Source organism: Eurypyga helias, unplaced genomic scaffold, assembly GCF_000690775.1.
Source record: "Eurypyga helias isolate BGI_N326 unplaced genomic scaffold, ASM69077v1 scaffold4021, whole genome shotgun sequence".
Taxonomy (NCBI): Eukaryota; Metazoa; Chordata; class Aves; order Eurypygiformes; family Eurypygidae; genus Eurypyga; species Eurypyga helias.
Window position 1 is genome coordinate 13618 of NW_010231387.1, and position 22114 is coordinate 35731.

At 38.2% G+C, this 22114-nt stretch overlaps 1 protein-coding gene across 1 annotated transcript in view; it reads left to right on the forward strand.

Moving 5' to 3' along the window:
- Positions 1–10981, forward strand: part of LOC104516641 (PDZ domain-containing protein GIPC2-like) — a 16866-nt gene extending 5885 nt beyond the window's left edge. The window contains exons 3-5 of the mRNA XM_010161045.1: positions 1655–1764; positions 2507–2588; positions 10737–10981. Of these exons, the coding sequence (XP_010159347.1) occupies positions 1655–1764; positions 2507–2588; positions 10737–10891 (347 nt within the window). The 3' untranslated portion in view covers positions 10892–10981. The remainder of the gene's footprint in view (positions 1–1654; positions 1765–2506; positions 2589–10736) is intronic.
- Positions 10982–22114: the final 11133 nt, after the last annotated feature.

Genomic DNA, 22114 nt, shown 5'->3' on the forward strand with positions numbered 1-22114 from the left:
GCTGGCTTCAACACAAGTTTGTGAGGGTATAGAAATAAGAGAGAAGTCTTTGTGTGAAATTACTTTTATTTTTTTCTCCTCTCAGCAGAATGTGAAATAAATGTAATTTACTGGTCGTATATCTTTCTACTCTGTGCACACAGGCTGCCTCATCTACTCCAGGCAAGAGATGTAGCACAGAATTAAAGTCTTGTCTGAATAAGATTACTCCTTACCAGTCACAAGCTAGCTCTCTTCAAATTGATGAAAAATTAATAGAAACAAAATAAAGCCAGCATAACACAAACTCTACATTTAAATTATGTGAATAAGAAAAATAGTTTCTGTGACGGCCGGAGAGCTTTGGTCTGAAGTATTGCAAATAAAGGTTATGTCAAGTCACGAGTTTTAAGATGCTGATGGTGACAGAACTAGAAAAAGATGTATGTTGTATCAGGAATGACTGTTTGAAACAGGTCTAGCAGAAATTACAATCTCGATATTTTAAAACGTCCTTGAAGCAATAAAAATGTAAAAGATGTGTTGATCCTAAGTATATATGTAATCAACTGTGCCATAGCTATTTGTTACAGTGAAAACAATTAAAATTTACTTTTCAAGACTTGTTCAGCAGAATAATCGGGATTTTGTGACTACTTATGCAAGAATAATGAGTTGTAATCTACCTGGGCAAAATATATATATAGCATGTTAAAGCCTTGCTCTCAAGGAGAGCCTATTAGAAAGGCTGGCTGTTAAGAGTAGGAATAATGTGGTAAAGAAAACAGCATAGTTCGAAACACATCTGCAAAATTATCTCATCTCTTCTAGCACTTTCCAGATCAACAGTGTAACTCCCATGTCAGTAAGCAAATTAAAGCCTTGCCACTCTTGAATGTAAAATTATGTCCTAGAAGTAACAAGAAAGCCAAATCTTAAATGATTCTATGCTCCATTTACTAACTGGGATGCCCTTACCCAAGATTAAAGAAGGAAAACTGAATTCAGGGAAAGAAAACTTTAGGTAAATGCAGATATTCTTGATAGAGATTTATCAGGTGTGAAATCACGACCTTGGTGAAACCAGTGGAAAAACTCCTGCAGATCTACTTGTGGACATTTCACCTATGTGACTGCTGGTAACCAAATGGTTAGCTCAGCTCACTGTGGTTCACCATGACCTGTTTAGCAGTGGTGTTCGCACCATTGCATCCGAGAAAGATGGGAATGTTGCAATGCTAAACCTGCTATATAGTCCGCCTGGAAAGACCAGGATAAATCAGCATTTGTCTGATGTCTTCAGCCATTTGCCCATATTAAGTAATAAATACTTCTACTTTTCTGTAAGGTAAAATAAACTTGTACATAGTTCATATATGTGCATATTATAGTGCATATATGAAGTTGAGTGTAGTAGGCCTGCATAGGTTAGATGTATAGGTTAATGGAAGTTCTAGCTTCAGTACGGTCAAGTGGATATCAAAGTTGGAAGACAAGAAATTGTCAACAAGGCTGTACTTAGAATGCAGTTAACTTATAATTCAGTATTTATATAATTTAGGTCTTGAACAGAATAAAAAGTGAAGGTTAATGTAATTGGGAAAATAGATACATCATATTCTGGTGTACCATATACTTAGTTTTGTTATGTATTCTTTTTTTTTTTTTTCTTTAGAAAAGCTGGAACCAAGATCCAAAGGTGGAACTCTGCCAGAGGCTAAAATCTCCAGAGGGAGAGAAACACTTCGGCTGAGGACCAAAGGCCCTGCTACTGTGGAGGAAATGGTATGGTTATCTTGGGGCCTTTCAATAGTTTAATCGCATAGCACCTGATTTATTTTTCCTCCGTTGGATAAGGTAAAGTAGGAAGGAAGAATCTGGATGTTACAAAGGTTCCAGGACCTAAGAAGATGACTGCCTCTGCAGGGAGAACTACTTATATGAAGCTGAAGACTAGCAGCAATAGGATGGGGCAGAGGAATCTGGAAACAGAGAGCCTATGTTTAGATGTCATGGATTACATGGATGAATTTAAGGTAGATTAGACCAAGAACTGTTGAAAAGAGGGAAGCGAGGGTGGAGGTAGAGAGGGGAGGCCAGTTGAAGAGTTGGTTCTGTTTCTGACACTGCAGAGTGTACTGGGCTGGTGTAAGGGTTATTGTCAGGAGAGGCTGATAACGTACATTGACATGAATATGTGTAAAACCAGGATTAGGGTTTGGAAGAAGAAATGTTATTTATTCTGAGTTCTTCTAAAGCTGATGAAGATTTGATGAAGATCTGTGTTGTCAGGAGAGGTAAGGCCCCTGTTTAGTTTGAATGCGGGAGCTGTGTGGCTTGACTTTATGAGGAAGGCGCAGGTTTCTGGGAAGAGACAAAGAGAGGGGAATAATGTGTTTTACTTGTAGCTTTTGTAAGTCTAGGTGGCTAGGATAGGAGTAAGGATAATCAGTGATGAGTTGCTGGTTATTTTGAAGTCTGAATAGAATCATACTTATGCTCTTTTCCTCCCTTTATTTCAACAAAGCCAACTGAAGTTGAAGAAAAAGCCATTAAAAAAGTGGATGAGCTTCTTGAAACGTATATGGGGATAAGGGATATTGAATTAGGTGAGTTTTTAACAGATACGCAACTACAAGATTAAAAAATTTCTCATTTTCTGTAGTCTAAAACTTATTATTTTAATCTCTGAATGTAAGTGAATCAAATTTTGTCCAGCATGCAGTCTTAAAACTTTGCCTATATTTTTGCAAATGTGTATCTGATAAAAGAAAGAATCTCTCGCTACAAGCCTTATGATGTAATTAATTAATCCTCTATTCTTCCTGTGCATTATCTATATGCTATTGCATGAATTATTTAGGTCCTTGCCATTAACTGTCATCACTGTATTCTTTCTGGCATGTATTTTCTAGTGGAGCTTGTGTTTAGGGATTGTTATGGATAAGCATGTCTATTTGCTTTTTTGCTCTTTTGGCCCTTGGCTTAGACACATCACAGTTATCGCTGAAGTTTGATTCTGAAATCTTCCTCCGTGAAAGGGCAACTGTTTAGCAAGGGAACTAACAGAGAATTGCACAGATTTATCAGATTCTCCAAAGCCTGTGTTCTGAAAAACATGGAAAATTTTCCAGACTATTTACTAGCTGTCACACTCATCAATTTGTAATGAAAGAAGCTATTCAACCCCAGTGTCATAAGTTCCTTAAACTGCACCAAACTTGTCCCTGCAGCTGTTGCTTTTCTCTCTGTTGATCTGACAACAACTAAATAGGAACTTCTGTTTGTATGGGAAGAAGCTGCAGTCTAGCTGAGTAAGAAGCCAGCTGTGGCTGGGTGTAGTCCTCATGTGATCTTGTGGAACTGCTAATACTGAGATGAAGAAAAAGGTATTTGTTGTTATGGTAATATAAAAAAAATCAGGCCAGAATTAAGAAAGGATAAGCTAAATGGAAAAGGATCTTGAAAAGAAAGCTTTTATAAGAGAGAAATGGAGGAGGCAAACCAAGAGAAAATAGGTCTGGCATGAAGCTAAGGGCAAAGCAGGAGGGTTGGACAGGCAGCACAGAGGAATGAGAACAATAAGAGTTTATCTGGGTAGCCAAAAATCTCTTGTTGGCTGCTCCTATCAGCAACCATCTGATTGGCAGCTCTTCTAGTTTGCACACAGGAAAAATTATAGGTAAATTTTTACTTGTCCCCTAGCCTAAGGTGGAGGGTGGGCTTCGTGGCGTAGAAGAGAGAGCAGAACTGCCCCAAACTTGGGCATTCTGTTTTGTAGGTAATATCTAAGCTTTCCAATTCCTAGAAAACTAAAAATTCTCAAAAATTCTATTCCCAGTAACTCAGATATGTGATGAACCTGCCATGTAATATGTTCCCAGGAGCCCTGTGTGGTGCTGACCCTCTGCTGAGGTTAGGGAGGATCCCATGTCCTGTTGCTCTTCTGCAGCCTCTGCTGCTCAGTCTCTCTGTGGCTCAGGCTTCAAAGATCCAGAGTCTCATGCCAGCTGTCCCTCTGGAATCTGTTTTTGTCCTGCAGCTGTTGCAGTCCCAGATCAAGCCAGGCTTCTGGAGGCTCTTGGCCTTGCAGGTTAACTCCAAGGTCACCAGGCTCCTGGTCCTATGGGAATAAGCAGCTATAGGTGTTCTGGTTTTGGCATCCAAAGCCCAGAACCCTGAGATCCTAGGCTACAGCATGGTTTTGTGGGATGTTGAGGTGTGCTATGCTCTGTTCCAAGGCAGGAAAGCAAGTTCCCATGAGAACTCATGTTCCCGGTGTTTTTGGTTCTCAGTACCATAACTGGATGGCTCTTGTACAGTAGACTGAGGAGTTCAGCTTTCAGCACATATGGCTGAGCTGATCGCCAAGCTCCTGGTAGAGTTCCTTGATTTTTTTTTTCCCCCCCCCCAAAAGATCTAATGTCCTTCATCTTTCAGTGTGTAGTTTGGAAAGTTTCAAAGAACACCTTAAAAGAACACTCAGAAAAGGAAGAAGTCTTTGTCATCAAAGATACTCTTCTCTTCCCGACTGTGTTGTTGACCTTCACCTCTTCCTTCTCTTCCTCTCAAAAAGACAGTGAAACAAAGAGAAACATCAGGAATCAAAGAGTACAGGGTTCGTGTAGCTTTAGTTTGCACCTTTGAAGCCATTTCCTGAAGTTCACATCTTAGAGTTGAGGGCCAATGGTGCTGACCATAAAAAAAAAAAAAAAAAAAAAGTCTTATCGTTTTTAAACAATTAAACAGCTTTAGGACTCGTTAGGAAAGGAGAGCTAATCACCTGTCACAAATCTGTTCAATTAACATATGTCAGTTTTTCATATACTGGATGTGATCAGTCACCCATGAAAATGAAATATGAGGAAAGGATTCATTCAGAGAATGCCAATCACCACTCAGCTAGAAATTTCACTCATTACTCAAGCCAGATTAGTTGAAAATGCAAGTCATCACAATGCGACAGCCGACAAGTGATTAAGATCTCAATCATTGCACACTCCCATGCAGTTCTGTTTGTCAGAAGCTTTGGATGTCAGTTAACGGAGATGAAAGAGCAATATTAAAATGACACTACCATGGTGTGATTGAATTCTAAAACAGCACCCCAGTTTTAAGCCAGAAGTTAGAAAGAAAGGAAAGAGAAAATAATGCAAAATTACAGACAGAATTAAAGATGAGATAAAGCCCTTAATTTTTGCACAGTTAAATACCTTGACAGTTTCAAGAATGGCTGACTAGATCTACACACAAATCCCACAAATTGGAAATCATTTAATGAAAATGCATTTTTAACTTTTTTTTTTTCAGTTTTTTATTTTCAGAGATGTGAATGGTATTGAGATTTACATACCTGCCTTTTGAATGCACTGTTTCCTTTTTACCTCTTTATTTTACTGAAAACCGGGCTTAATCTGAAGAAGGGACACCTGGCTCTGTAAATGTATTCCTCAGCTATCTAATGGGTACATTAAAAATTGAGCCAAGGCTTGACTTCAGCCTTCTTTAAAACATAAATACACCATTGAGAGATAATTCAGATTGTTTTAAATCCTGTCAGTGCTTTCTGGTAAAGGAATGTGAAGAGTTGATAAATAAGAGGGACTCAGGAAGCAGCGTTAGTGAAAACTACTGGTGGCATTTATTTTTTAAATCAGTGAGGCTTGAATTGTTATGGACTGTAGTTGATCCCAAAGATTCTGAGTGGGAGGAAGCCTGGATCCAACCTCAGACTTCTACTGATGGAAAAATGATGGCAAAAAGGGCTTCCCAACTAAATTTTTTCTTTCAACATCTTTTGGCTAGCTCTTCATCCACTGATATTTTGTTCTATTTTTGTGCTGTTGGATAATTCTCTTTTTTTATTGTTCCCTATAATATTGTCAGACATTACATATCTTTGCATATTCTCCATTTCTGTTTAGAAGGTCGAATCTCTTTCTCCACTCTTGACTTATTTTTGAAACTTAGTGTCTAGTCAAAAATGTCCTAACAGATTTAAACTTTCTGTCATCCCAATGTCTTCTCCTGGATCACTAATCCACTCCAGCAATATTGGATAGATATTTTTATGTTCAAATGCTTTTGCTAAAGTGATATTCTCCCTGAATCTGTTGTTTTCTACTCCTCCTATCTCCAGACTTTCTTTCCCAAAGGATTTTATTGTATACACTCTGGGGTATATTGTTCATGACTGTTCATTTACTCTGAGAGAATAATGGGAGTTTTGTGAAAAAGGGAAAGGTAACAAGTCTGGTTAAACAAGAAAACTAGTCTACTTCAAGAAGAATGAATACTTAATAAAAAGAAACAAGAAGAAAAGGTATTTCTAGTGGTTCCTTGCATGCCAGATCTGACAATGTTCAACATGAAACTAATACCAAATAATGTAAAATACCGGAAACTGTGATGACATGCTTAATTTTCTGTTCTGTCTTAAGGAAGCTGATTGTGAAATTTAGCTCTTTTAAAGTATCAGGCCAGAATAATAATATTTGTTACTTTTTTATAAAGGCAAATCTTCTCATATTTAGCGTTGCAGCTAAATATTGAAGTCCCTGTTAAGACTTCTGATAAAGTTTTTTTAGAAGTCACAGATAGGGCATAGGTAGCAAAACCACTGTGTGAGGTGGATGAGAGGAGTGGCAGGCAGATTGTACCTTTCATGGTTTGTACCGCAGGTGCCTATCAAAAGTGACAACAAGGATTTTTTGGAAAGATCTTTGAAGTCATTTTGAAAGGGACTAGGTTTAAAAGGCCAGCATAATTCTTTGTTCATATTCTGAGAAGCCTGATTTTGAGCTTCTCAGTTGGAGCTGAGAAGACTTCTAATTCCTTTCACCACTTTTAAGTTTACTGAACTTCTCACACTTTATGTAAAAAAAAAAAAAAAAAATTCTCAGGTATGAGCATTGTCTGAAGTGAGATTTAAAAAACAAACAAACAAACAAGAATCTGAAAACAATAGGGGCTATCTGGAGCATGGAAAAATAGTCAATTGGAATAAAATTCCTATAATTACTTATTGTGCGGCTGTTACAAGAAGCAGAGAGGGGGAAAGGGAGGGGAATGGAGGCAATTTGGCACGGAGCTGTCACCCTCTGAGGGCCAGTGAAGTTTTCTTCAAGCTGGCAAGTATCTGCTAAGTGCCTTGGCAATCAGTAGGTTTGATTTGCCTTGGGAATTCCGCCTTGCAAACGTCCGTGTGCGATCAGGCCCGTTGTGCATGCTGTTGCGCACGGCTGTGCCGCGCAGTCAGCCGCCGGGGAAATGGGGGTGTCTGCAGCGGGTGATGGAGGGGGCCGGACAGCTGTGGTGTTCCTGTATGTGCCAGACAGGTGAAGCAGGGTTCAGCTTTGCACATCTGTATACATCAGGCGTACAGCTTGTGTGTGGAACCAGGTCGGTGCGCTACCATTAGCGCGCTGTCGCTGGAGGTCAGCACAAGCTGTCGGAACCGGACGCCCGGCAGTGCAGCCCTTTCCACAGAAGCCTGTTTCCTTACATGAGGTGAATCTGGGAAGGGGAACATGCTGTGATAAATGTAGTGCATTAAATTTACCCTGGTAGTGCTGATTACACTTGCTCAATACGGTTGAAAACACTTTTACTTGAGGCTGCTGCTTTCCTACGGTGGTGACGTTCTGACTACTGTGTGTCTGCGTTGACAGTCGTCTTGATTGTCTGAGTTTAGTGGGTTTTGTTTTCAAGTTTGGTAAATCTCTAATAAACTCTTCTTAAGATTCTATTTAATCATTTAATCAATCTGTAAAGAAAACTGTGTTTGAAGTAACATTTTCTGTTAATGACAGTTTATTACTGTGTAACTCTGAGGTTTCAGCTAGGGCAGTTGGACTGTAATATAATGCTGGGTTATCTTGTTTTATCGCCGCTGTCTGTGTCATATGGCTATTTCTTATATCTTGACCAGTTTCTTAAAACTGGCTAAATTTCTTGTTCCCATTCTTTCTGCTGGAACACTTGTCTAGATCCTCTGTTGATGGCAGCTTTTAAAAAATATCTGGAGTAACTAAATCTAGACATGTTTGCTCTAGTGTCACCTTGCACAGCTCTTCTCCCTGCATCCCTCTCCCAGTGTCTATACAGAGTAACTTCATACCCTGAGCCACATCCAGAAATCTGTGAAGTTTAAATCGCACCCATCACCTCATTAACTCCAGGATTGCTCCTCAGCAAGCACCTTCTTATGCTGCGGTGTCAGGGGGTTTAAGGTGGTGCTGATAGGAAAATATTTGTCTTCACTTGTAAGGAACAAGAGTCACCTGTTTAATGCCTGTTTCCCATCCAGATTTCTCTGAGTCAGTATCCTAGGAACCTCAGAGAGGACACAGAAAGAATCAGTGCAGCAGGTATAGGGTTTCTTGTGGCAGGGAAACAGGTCTTGAGAGTCCTTGAGAACCACTAGAGGTACCTGAGAAGCTGGGTACAGTTGAACTGTCTCGATCAGTCTTGAACTGTCCTTCAGGGAGGTGCAGGTATCATGACCAAGAGGGTTTTCAGCCCTGACAGCTTTTATTTGCTCTAATGTCCCTGGGTTGACAGCATCCAGTGCTGCTTGGGATAGATTTGTAATTTATCCTAGAAACTGAGGAACTGTGCGGTGGCTGAAGGTGAGGGATGAGCCCAGCAGCTAAGAACTATGTCCTAAGCAGCGACCCCAGCATAGCCATTTCCAGACTAAAGTCTGGAACTTGATAAATTCTGATACTTCGGTGTTAAATAAGAGAAAATGCTGGACAGCAGGGGAATACAAGATACTACAGTCTACCTCTGTTGTGTCAGACCTCTCTGCTTTAACTTCCCTGGCTACCAAGATGTTCCTAGCCTTTGGTGGCTCTGGTTTGTTGTGCAGAGCACCAAGGCCTTTCCCATCCTTTGCACAATTTGAATCACCAGGCTGAGACTTCCAGAAATAACTTTGATCTCTTTCACTTTCTAGTGGCATAAGCAGAAACTTTCCCAGCCTTGAGGGTGCTGAAAATTACAGATTTGCTTTTCAGAGCTGGAGGTGATAATAACTGAAGCACTAACAGAAGAATAATGTGCCTCACAATAAATGCATCACTCTCTTTACTAACTGGAGATGTTTTTTGGGGCTAAAAAATTAAGCTAAAGTTAATTAAAATTAAATGAAATTAAGCAAATCTGTTTCAGATCGTACAGTAGTTTCTTGAGAGCACAATTTCTTTCCAGGCAGTTGCAAACATACTGTGTCCAGTACCTAATAATAATTTTCTTTCTATCTTACACAACACCTAAGTTAGGCCTAGTATTTGAATTCTTGTTTCCTAAAGTAGGTGTGCTGGTTTAGGCAGGACAGAGTTATTTTCTTCACAGTAGCTCATATGAGGCTACAGTTTGGATTTGCCCTGAGAAGAGTACTGATAACACTGGTGGTTTTTCAGTTGGTGCTAAGGAGCGTTTGCACCAATTCAAGGACTTTTTCAGCTTCTGATACTGCACTTGTGTTCCCAACTTGCTTGTCACAAGCAGTTGGGGGTGGGAAGGGGCACAGTTTAGACAGCTAACCCAAACCAAATAAAGGAGTATTTCACTCCATTGAATGTCATGCTCAATATATGTAAATAAGCTGGGGGTGATCCAGTGGACCATAGTTCATTCATTTGGTCACTTATTCGGTAGTTGGTGGGTCAGTTGACTTTCTCAGTCTCTCTCTCTTGATCTCACTCGGACTGTGCTGCGATTGCTCTCAGGTTCTGGCTCTCTGGCTCTGACTCATGCTACTTGGGAGCTGGCTGTGTGTTGGTCAGCCAGTGGTGAGCAGTTGTATGATTTGTTTTATTTTCCATTATTTTCATTATGTATTATTAGTAGTATTTTTAATACTATTAGTATTGTTAATATTACGAGTGTAACTATTTTATTAATTTATATACAATTAGTAAATTGTTCTTATCTCAATCCACATGCTTCCTTGTCTTTTCCTCTGATTCTTCTGCTTCACTGGAGAAGGGGGGAGGGAAGCTGTGTGGTATGTAGTAGTCAGCTGGGTTTAAACCATGACAGTAGGGTGTTCAGGTGTTTTCTCTAGGCTCATTTTTCATTACTCCTTTCTGAATGCAAGTCATGCTCAATATTTAAACTCATAAACCATGGATTGTTGCTAGCAAACCCATACAAACTTGGTTGCATTTATCTGTTATGCAGGCTGTATGGTTTTTTCTGTGTTCAAACTCTATGTTTTTTGGCTTTCTGTGAAAAACCTGGCCACTTTAAACTCTGACTTGCTGAGATCTTTTCTTCATTGTTTAGAGGAGAAAAACATTCAGGTTTGCCTTCTGATTTTCTGGTTTAGATCAGCAAGCTCACACCAAACTCACTGAATTGGTGATGAACTGACATGGGCCTTGTTATCACAGAAGAGTTGTGCTTAACCTTCTTTTTAGACCCATGCTTCAGTAATGAATGCAGAATATAATTTAGTAAGAATAAAATGAAGGTTTGTTTAATTAAAAATTAAACCTCTGCCAAACTAACAGAAGAATATATAATGAGCACCCAAGGAAACTTTCCTGTTCCTCAGAGCAGAATTTAGCTATTGTGGGGGGAGTTAAGTACGTGATTCCTATTGAATCTTAAATTCAGTAGGCAAACTTTACATCTCCCTAAGCTGACCTTACCTGGTTTTGAAAATAGACATTCACAAACTATCTTGGTCATATATGTTAGCTGTCACTTTCACGATAATTACATTATTTTGTTTTGTTGCTTTTTAGCTGCAACAATGGTGGAAGCTGGAAAAGACAAGAAAAACCCAGATGAATTTGCAGTGGCATTGGATGAAACTCTTGGAGACTTTGCATTTCCAGATGAGTTTGTCTTTGATGTATGGGGAGCAATAGGTGATGCTAAGCAAGGACGGCTGGAATGAGAACTATGCAGTTTATCAATCCCTATTTGAAAATACAGAATGGCTTTCAGATACGTACATCAGAATTTGAATACTTTTATTGATCTGCATCCAGGGTGCTCTGTATAACTGTTCTTACCGGGAACTTTCTTTTGCATAGGAAGGTTTGTAATAGAAATATCAAGATAAACACAAAGTTCTGACAGCTGCACATTTAAAGCAAACATTTAATTTACTTGTAGAAATCACTGTGCGGAGTGTGTCAAGGTGATCTATTTATACAGACGTTTTGTGAAAATTAGGTATTCTTTTATTGTACATACACTTTGATATCAATATTCTGGGGAGTGTTAGACATACACAACAGAGTTTGGATTGTTTTATCTCTTCTTTATAAAGGTTGATAAACTTGTTGAAAAACTACCTGGCTACTCGCTGCAGTTCCCTAGCCGCCTGTTGTCCTTATGTATTCACATGCATAGAGAGCTGTGGTTTTCTTACAGTTTGACCTTTTCTATAAACAAAGCTGGGAAGAAGCTACCCTGTTTCTGAAGAACCTGGGTTCAGGGAAAAAAGTATTCCTCTGAAACATGAGAGCTAAGGTCTTTGAACGAAAAAGACTTGCTTTGAGACGTAATACACATTGTCTGGGCATTAGTGAGATGAGTAAGTATAGTAGAAATGCTTAAACCAGGAAGCTCCTGCTTTATTCCAATGCCATATTATTACAGTAGCAACTGCATAGGAAGAAACAGATGTGAATTTTGATTACTGTTCTTATATTTGAATAATATCTGTGATCTGGCACTGGAGACTAAGGTGTATGACTAAGAGCTTAATTGATCTTTGCATATGCTAAATGATTTGCTGAGATCCTATGGAATTCCCCTCTTGTCCTATTTTTTCAGCATGGCAACACAGGAGAGGCTGAAGGTATTTAAACCTGGAATATATTATTGTAAAGTTACAAATAATCACAAGTTGGATGAAAATGCATGCCTAAACCCAGAAAAATACATAAAACTAATTTTAGATGGTAGGAATTCCAATTATATTGTACATAAACATTTATTTTAACTGATAATATTTCACCAATAAATCTCAGATTGTTAAAAATGAACTGTCTGTTTTAACACATCTGCTATGCCTGTATTGATCCTCCTGTTCACTTTGTATTTACTGAAGAACAATGCAATGTTTTCTTTCTACTCATAACAAGATTACTTTTCAGTTTTTGCTGTGCTTGGTTTTAATTAAGACAGATATTTGCTTGATTGTTTAGAAAAAATCGGCTTTCAAGTATTATTACAGCCAAATAACATGTCCTGAGTGTCCTTGAAAATGAAATTGAACAAGAATGTAGGGCCTGACCTGTGAGGGTGTCGTAGCTTTTTAGTATTTTTATAATTGCATAAACATATAAAATAATAGGTATTACAGAAGTTTTTTTCTAAATCACTGCCTAGCTACTTTTCTTCTGAGGAAAACATCTTCGACTGTCTTGCAGACACCTCTTTGGAATAAAGACTATGCTATTACTTTTACATGTTCCATGACACTGAAGTCTTCAGCAAGTCCTCTTTGTCTTTACTGTGTTATTTCAGAAGGCTCCTAAACTCCACTTCAGTCTTTTGCATGTTACAATAAGTGAATATTTTTTCTAGTTATGAAATATTCCATGAAGTCTTATAAGTACAGCCCAATGGTCTTTCAATGGGGATAGTCTCCAATTTCATAAATGCTGTTGTGAATATATTGCTCTTGTATCTTAAGAAAGATTTAAGAAAAAGCTTTCCCATAATATACATATTCCCTTTTATGTAATGAATAGTACAGAGCAGTATGGAGGTCATATATTTTATTGTATTTAAAAAGTTCAAAGGTGTCAAGATTTCTCTTCATTGTACTAGTGTCTCATTGTGGGATGAATTGTATAGGAATCTTCATACAGTTGTGATAATTATCGATTTCTATATGTAGAAAAATTTAGGCTATTCTCAAGTTATGAGAAGTAAAAATATATAATTTTACAAGAAAATTTAATTTTTAGTGAAACTTGAAACTAAAAGAAACTTCATAAGAAGGTGGTTAAATTTTATATATCCCCTTGCTCAGCTGGGACCATGAGGCTGTATGATTCTGAGAAAGGAGTGGAATTTCAGGACAGAGAGCACAAGGTGGATAGCATTTCTCCATATTTAATAATTGCAAATCTGAGTGCACAGTCTTCTGTTGCAGTTCTGCACAGTCTTGAACATGGTTACTTTTATGTGTATATTTTTATATATTATATATACACACACCTATAACTTATTCTTTAAATTGCTTCTAGATGAAAGAGCAAAATGAAATGTCAAGAATTCCCTGTTGGTTTTAAATTGTTTTATATAAAGCTCAAATGTCATATTTTGTGGAAATGGTTCTGTACACTAATTTTAGTAACCAACATGCCACTGGTTATAAAAATTAAAGTTAAGAATTCCTTCTTAAACAGCAAAAAAGTATACTATTAAAGAGCTGTATTATAAAATAATACATAAACTATTACCTGTAGCAGATAACTCTTAATGTGTTTTGGCTGTTCATTTTCTTTTGAGAGATTAATATTGTTCAATCAATTTATCCTCAGAGGATAATTTGTTGCATTACACTGATAAAATAGCGAGATAAAAATAATCTCTGAAGCTGTAATTCTCACAGAGATGTCTCTTGTCATAGTGGCCTATCTATGTGGATTTTATTTTAGATCTAAGACTGAAACAGTGATTACAATTTTACTAGGATTTACTGTAACAAATCATGTTTCCAGCATGTAAGACATAGTGGTACCAGTACCCAATTTAGATTTGGATTTTCCAGCTATGCATGAATAAGTTGTCACATGAAAATCGTGTGAAAACATGATAAAGTATGATAAGTACTTCTCACTCTTTGTAATGGTTTGTGTAGTAACTTAATGTTTTACTAAAGAAATACAGCCTGTAGGTCTCTTTACAACTTGATCAATAACAACACTAAAGCATTTGCGTGCTTTGTAGAGGAAAAGGTCATTATATGTCACTGCAAAATTCTCCCAAATACATTTGAAGTACTAGTTCTGGTTAATGTAAGTGCCGATCAGAGTAGGACTATAAACATCTTGTTATTAGTGTGTGTTGCAGGTAGAGGTGGATGTTGGTGAACAGTCCTCTCGAAATCTGAGGTGAAATCAGACAAGGTAGTAACTCAGCCTGAATGTTACTCCAAAAGTAACTGATTCTTATAATTTTGTGCGAAGTTTGCAGGGAGCTGGCAGACATATGCAATTGTTTGTGCCTTTACTTCCAGACTTACTGCTGTATTCGAGATAATAGAAAATACACCAGTATTTTTCGCTGTAAGCAATAGTCTTTAGATGCAACAAGGGGATTTAATGAAATCTGGTGTTCCTAAAGTTCTGAGATGCTAATCTTAAAAATATGATGAGCAATGGGTATTTCACACTTTTAAAGGAACCAATTTTGCAAATTACAGATATCTCTTTTGCAACACCTTTAGTATGCCAGATGTTGCTTCAGTTAGATTTGATTTTATGGAACCTCATTCATAGTACAGTTGGTATTCGAACAGCTATTAATATAATCAGTGTATTTGGGAAAGTCTCATCTGCTATTCAGATTTGCACCTTCATTTAAGTAATGAATATATTCTTATTTCTGTATATGATTTTCTTCACAATTTGTCTTTCCTCCTTTTTTTTGAGACAAACATAATATAAATCTTTGAAAATCTTGTTCTTTGTATTTGAGAATGAAATATTAATCTTTGAGTTAATTTATACTATTTTGCTATCAGTCAAGATGTAAAGCCAGGTATAAAGTTTTTAAAGTAATATCTGTGAGGACAAAGAAGCAATTTGTAGATTTTTATTTTTCCTGCTTTTTAGTGTGAACTTCTGCTAGTTTTCAAATTGCATATTGTTTTTCCATGTAAACCACTGAGAATTTATATTCCCAAGTCTGAACATTGTAGTAAATGATATATTGCTGTTTTCTTTCTGCTAGGAGATACTTCAGAACAATTAGAAGTTAGAGTGTTGACTATCTGCTCTTTTAAAATCAAATGCATGGTTGCCATGAACTTCAGAACTCAACTGTGGCAATAAGAGCTTAATCTGAAATTTATATTCAGTGTTGCTTTCTTTCCAAAAAAAATCTCTGACTCCCTACAATTGTAGGGCATTGCCTTTAGATGCTGTTATACTTTGAAAGATCTGTGATTTAGTTTATGAAAATGTGAACAAATTTACAGGCTTGGAACTCAGGCAGGGAAAATCCTCAACATTTCTTGAAAATACTTGTAAATGGTAACAGTCTGATTAAAAAATATGCAACCTGCAGTACAGATTTTGCCCTCAGAAAAGGTATATTCAGTGTGTGAGATTCAGGGAATGACAACAAAAGAGAAGATGATTGAGACAGTATAAATGTAAAGAAAAGATTCTTTTTTAATTGAAACATATGCACTGGCATTAAATAGAACAACACAACGTTTATAGGCTGAATAAAAGCAACCTCCTGATGCGTTTAGGCTGCCCTGTCTCTCAACTCTTGTTGCTGCTAAACAGAGAGGTTTTGAACAGCTTTTTCAGTTTTCTTTAGGTAATGGTAGTCCTTACCTAAATTTCTATTGCTATGTCAGACCTTTTTCAGAGAAATGCAGCTGTTGGTTTTGTAGCTGAAGCATTAGTCTGTGGGGTTCTCCCAGTTCCTTGAGAACTAATGCAGATTTTCGAGTTGTCATAAACTTAATTTTACTATATAGTATTTGAAAAAGGAAAAAATCAGGGAGAAATAAGTGTCTACTCTTCTTTGAAATGAAAGGGTACCTGGCAGTTCCATTTTTTGGAGTCAGTACTGCGGTACTGCTGCAGTGACCGGGGCATAGGATGCTGAAGAGTAGCAGAGATGATGATATGTGGTAAAATCTTTTGTCTGAAAATCACGCTAAAGCAATTACCATGTAGTAAGAATGCTTTGTAAATCATTAGAAAAATCGTCGCTGGATGCTACTCAGAAGCTCAACAGGTAACCCCAGCTTGTGGCATAAGGTAGAGTTTTCCCAAGAGCTCAGATGGAGAACATGACTGAACACAGGAACGAATCCAAACCTTTCTTCCCCAATCTCCGACTCCCTTTAATCTTGCTGTCCCAGCTGTCTTTGCTGAGTGTGGCCTCTGGAAACTGATACATAAAACTGTGCGCAAAGCACAGGGCTCACAGCCAGGCAGACAGGGTAGTGGCTCAGAAAAGGAAAGCGGGCTGCTTGGCACAGATTGGAGTGCTGTGCCATGGCAGTTAAGAGGATACTCATTTGTTGGTACGTGTGAGGAACTGGTCCTGTCTTACTTCTCCCCAGTTTGCTAACATACCCACCAGACTGGCAGGGTATAAACGAATGAGTAAAGGTGGGAGAGCACTGGTTAGTTTCTAACCTTTCCAACTGCTCAGGGGGTTGAGTCTCTGGGTCAGGCTAGAGCTAGTACAAAGTAAATCCCTGTCACAGGATTAGTGGGGATGTTGGCTGCTTGGCTCCAATGCTTTGGGTTAACAGACCTGCTTCCATGGTTCCTTGACTGCCTGCCAAGGTGCACCCACTGTCCTGCCCTGTTAATGTTTACTAGCGATGTGGGCTCATGAATGTAGCATATTAATTAAAGCCTAATGAGTTTTGTAAGCCTTGGTGTTTTATTTTTGAAATTAACAGTGTTTTTTCTCTTTACAGGGACATAGGTCTGTCTGAACCTAACGGTTACAAAGGTCCCCAAAGCTTTTCTGTTATGTTTCTCTAGCCATTGCATGTCTGAACTTTTCACAGAGGCAGACAGAATGAAAACAAGACTCACCATAATATTCAAATTTTTGATTACTAAATAGGCTTTATATTGACTTGTTTTTTCCTGTCTTCTTTTGGGATGAATAATTAAATATTTTATTATTAATGTTTCTTATTGGAGCATGAACTGCATTAATTAACTGCGTAAAAGTAATGAGGTAATTGAATTTCAGATGAGCTCTAATTGGAGAAACATATTGCACCACAATACTTGGTGATATCTAAGAATGCAAGTTTCTGCTTACTAAAAAGATCATTTTATTAAATATTGCCAAATCTTTTTCTTTGTCCTTTTAATAAGGAGATAAGTTTACAGAATGGTGAACGGCCAGAGAGGAAAATTTTCATTTAATGGAGAAAGTTTTTAATGACAGATACGGTTACAAGTTGTGCTTGTAACACAGATGATCTAACAACGATTTGTCTAATTCTTTCACTTGACAACTCCTCCAGGAAGGGCACCAATTTGTACTTGTTACGTATGAACTCTCTCTGGCTTGAAACAGGAAAGAAAACATGATAAACCCATTGCAAGTTATATGCTCCAGGCATTCATAATATTTAAATCTCTATCAAAACCCTTCACACATCCTTTCCAAACATCCTTATTTTCACAATGTGGATTTTGTTTCCAGTGAGTATTTTTACAGATAATTTGAATTGATGAGCTTAGTTTTGAAACCAGTAAGCCTATTCAGTAGTATCTCTAGGTAAGATAATTTTTAAATTATCAGATACAGAATTCAACAGAATTAAATAAATTTCAGCTATTTTGATAAGAATATCTGAAATATGAACAAACTAGGTAGTGAACAAATTCTAATTGTTGGACTACAAAAAGAGAGGCTGATCTTGTCCTTTCTATGTTAACAAAATAATATAACAAGTTGTTTCATGGTTGATGTGTTTTCTTTATCTATAAAGTGAATGAGGAAAGAAAGGGACAAACTATGGTAAAAAAAATTGCTGTAAAGTTAAAAGTATGACCTATTTCGAGGACCAGAAGCATTGTGAAGCTCTAGATAAACATGATACCAGAACAAATACTTTCTCATTCGGTAAAGAATAAGGTAATACTTACCATTCAATATCACAGATAAGCGCATATAACTTCAACGTTACACATCTGTTCAAGTACTATTGAATGTGAAACTTCCCTTAGTTCTTGGCTGGAGTGAATTGCCACTAATTACAGATTTCTGAAACTCAGCTCAGATTGATGGTTTGGTCTGTAAGGTCCAAGGCAGCTAAAGCATTGTCTTAGAGGGAAACAACTCTTCAGTTGTGCTAATGGACAAGCTATTGAGCTAAAGAGTTTACCAGATGACTTTCTCAAGAATTGATCTTGGGACTGATTTACTTTTTTTTTTTGGCTTAGTTTAGTGAGATTCCTGATGTGACAAGCTGGGAAAGACAACATGACTAAAAAGAATAATGGAATGTTATCCAAGAAGATGGCCTTTAAAACTTGACTAATAGAATTTTAATGGTTTACAATGAAAGGTCATAACTTCAGGGACTAATAATGAGGGAAGTTCTTCATTTGAGGTGATAGATGAAAAATAGCTTGATGCACTAGTCATTCACAGAATGACTGCAAGCTGCCAGAGGGAGAAAAGATGACTGTGGTGCGCGTCTTGGGGAGGAAATCCAGGGGAAGCTGGGAAGTAATGTTCTTATCCAGGGCAATGGTGAGATTTTTATCTGCAACAATGTGCTCAGTGCAGGCTTCTCCTCTTTGTTTTAACATTGGACAGATTTAGGAAAAAAGCCTAATGAGATGATCATGGAAATCTTCAAAGATCAAACAAAAGAACCTGCGTTCTTTGGTACAGTAAAAACAACAAAATGTGTGCTAAGATGGCAAAAAACTCGAAGAGAGGAGTTCTACAAGCTAACCAACTGCATTGCCAAAAATACAGGTGCATATTACATGGCCATGAACTGCCCTCAGTCTGGAAATGGAACAGTGCAATGGAAGAACATGGGGACAAAACTCAGGCTGGTTTTAGGGCAGAACTTTAACCTTTATGAAGAATTGCTGGAGTACCAGCAAACAAGGAGTGATCCCCCAGTAGGTTCCTTCCAGTCCCAATAATTGTTTTGGCTGCGTTGAATTATGAGGTGTTTTGAACTTTCCCAAGCTCCTTTAAACACGACAGATTTGGAATAGGCTGGTAGGATTATGAAGAGTGAAGAAACTTGCCTTCTTGGCTGAAGTACAAAGCCAAAGTCCGCTTGCGGTCTCTCAGCAGGGTAGTGATTTGGGGTTTTGCTGCTCCACAGGTGTGAGGGGAGATGTCTAAACCAAGACTTACCTACTGTGTGCCAAAAGAAAGGGGAGTGGAGTCAGAGAAGGGAAGGAGATAGCTCTGAAGCGTTAAGCTTGCTACCCCTGCTGAGGCTTGGGATGATCACTTCCACCAAGAGCTACTAGTCCTACTGATTTTTCCTCTGGTGGTAGCAGCTGGATCCTAATTTTTGTATTTTTTTCCTGTCCTAGGCCTGTGTGGAGTAATCTGCCAAGGTTTTATTCTATCTGTAGGAACAGCTGAGAGAAGTTCTGATCTTCAGCAATATTCAGGTGTAGGCACTGGATTGCCCAGGCCATATGAGGGGGAAGAGCTAAGTTCTGCTTAGCTTCTAGATACGGTTGAATGAAGAAAGGATGCAGACAATATAGTGTCCATTGGCTATGCTGCAGAGAGTTCCTTGGGACATTATTTTCTCTGTTCTCTCATTTTCTAGTCCCTAGTAAATACAAAAATGTGAGATTTGTACCCTGCTAAAGTCACTACAACATGCTTTCTCCTTGTATTTCAGGCCTTTCAAATTTGTGGTTAGTCTCCTGAGTGATCAAGAGAAAAGGAATTAGTAAATAGCTTTGGCTGTAATCTGTATTCAGCTCTGTGTTGAACATCCATTATTTTTATGACTATAATAAAATGAATAGCAGTGTAACAGCTGCCTTGGGTTTTCAATTAAATGCATTAATACATATGCAAGAAAATAGTCTGTCTCAATAGTATTTATAGGGAACAGAATATTTTTCAAGATTTGTTGCAAATCATTGTTATGTCTTATTTATTTGGCATCTGGAAGTGTGAGAGTGGAGTTGCAGGCATGCTGCTTTATTACTTGCAGGTGGAATGTGTGATAATCAGCCTGACCACTTTGCAATATTTCTTAATGACGACAATTTTCATTGCATAAAAATACGGCTTTATAAGCTTGATGCACAAGCCTGTAGTCACTACTGGTTTTAGTAAGAAGGCGGTTAATGTTCACAGAAGGGCCTGAATGTGTATTTACAGCTTTGTGGCATTATTTTTAAAAGAAATGTTGATGGCATGGGTGAAGTGTGTAAATTCCTGGTTTATTTCGATGGTTTCAGGGCAGGGGGTAGTTGCTTTCCTCATTGTTTCCAAACTGCTTTCTCCAACATGCTTTATTCTCTTCATCTTCACTCCATGTCAGAATCATGCCTTTGACAATTTCATTTGCTTACAGCTTTCATTCTTCTCCTTTGTGCCTCTAAGCTTGCCAAAGAAGACTGAACAATAAGGGTGCTTTGTCCACCCAGCTTAGCTTTTGTCAGGCTTTGCACTCCAGCTCATTTTCCTATTCTTTCCAGCCTTATCTGTATTTGAGGCCTCACTGTTTCTGCCAATGAATCTGAAAGAACGGTCTTCTCACACTATTTTTACAGGCCTGTTATTCCTTGTATGTGAACGATAGACTGCCTAGTATCTGTTTCCACCATGACAAATGAAACTGCAAAAGTCATAGTGATACTGGAGCATGGAAGTTGGCTGATTAAAAAAAAAAAAAACTATCCTGGCATATTACCTGCTTCAGCTCTAAGGCAAGCAGCAGTTTGGGAAGTGTTCTATTAAATCTTCACTCCCATATCCAGCATAAGTAATAGGGCTTAATAGTTAGAATTATTTTACTGCAAAAATAGTTGAATCTTCTGTTACTGAGACCACTTGCATAAATGAATTAATAAAATTAATGACCTTGAACCATTTGGACTGTGAACTTCATAACAGGTTTGCAAACCTCTCTCTTCCCAGTGCCACTCCATCTTCCATGGTCTCACACCTCAGATCCCTTGTCTTGATTGTGTACCGAACTGGTGTTTTCTAGTTTACATAGAAACAGAGGTGGGTAACAGAAACTTGTTCATGATAATTAATGAGGGTTTAATTCTGTTTCTTTATGCATCTTCAGAAGCTGGTATTTTCTTAAATCTCATCATGTAGAAAAAATTGCCAAAAATAATTAAGCTAGACTGGAGTGTTGAAAGGTTGCAAGAGATCCTCATCTGTCATAAATAGTTCTCAAAATATTATCCTCAAAAATCATCACAGAAAGTACTTCAGAATCCATAGCAACTGGCTCAAAAGCATTAAAAAAACTGAAATTATTTATACCTGATACTGTCACTCTGCAGACAGAAAACAAAAACCTGGCTTTTCATATCAGGTTTCTACTCTCTCAAGCATGTGGTCTGAAAAGCATATAATCTAATCCAAGACTAACTATGTACAGACAAAAGCAAAATGCAAAATAACTAGGGAACTGAAAACTAGAGAGTAACTAGATTTTTCTAAATGCCTCAAGGAATGAGGATATTCAATATTTTGGCCATGTCTCACAGAACATGGGCAGTGAGCTGTGTGACTCAGATATGCCTTCTCCTCAAAGGCTTTCTACCCTAGACTGTTTTCCCTCAGTTCTGTATGATCAACTCTTAGTGCTATTTACAAGAAAAAGAAATTGTATTTGCTTATAAACATATGGAACAAGGAAATGAATCATAGAGTCACAGAATGGTTTGAGTTGGAAGGGACCTTAAAGATCATCTAGTTCCAACCCCCCTGCCATGGGCAGGGACACCTTCCAGTAGACCAGGTTGCTCCAAGCCTCATCCAGCCTGGCCTTGAACACTTCCAGGGATGGGGCATCCACAGCTTCTCTGGGCAACCTGTTCCAGTGCCTCACCACCCTCTCTGGGAAGAATTTCTTCCTGATATCTAATCTAAATCTACCCCCTTTCAATTTAAACCTGTTACCCCTTGTCCTGTCACTACAGGCCCTTGTAAAAAGTCCCCCCCAGCTCCCTTGTAGCCCCTTCAGGTACTGGAAGGTGCTATAAGGTCTCCCCAGAGCCTTCTCTTCTCCAGGCTGAACAAGCCCAACTCTCTCAGCCTGTCCCCATGGCAGAGGTGCTCCAGCCCTTGGAGCATCTTTGTGGCCTCCTCTGGACTCGCTCCAACTGGTCTATATCCTTACGTTGGGGGCCCCAGAGCTGGGTACAGAACTGCAGGTGAGTTCTCATGAGAGCAGAGTACAGCGGGAGAATCC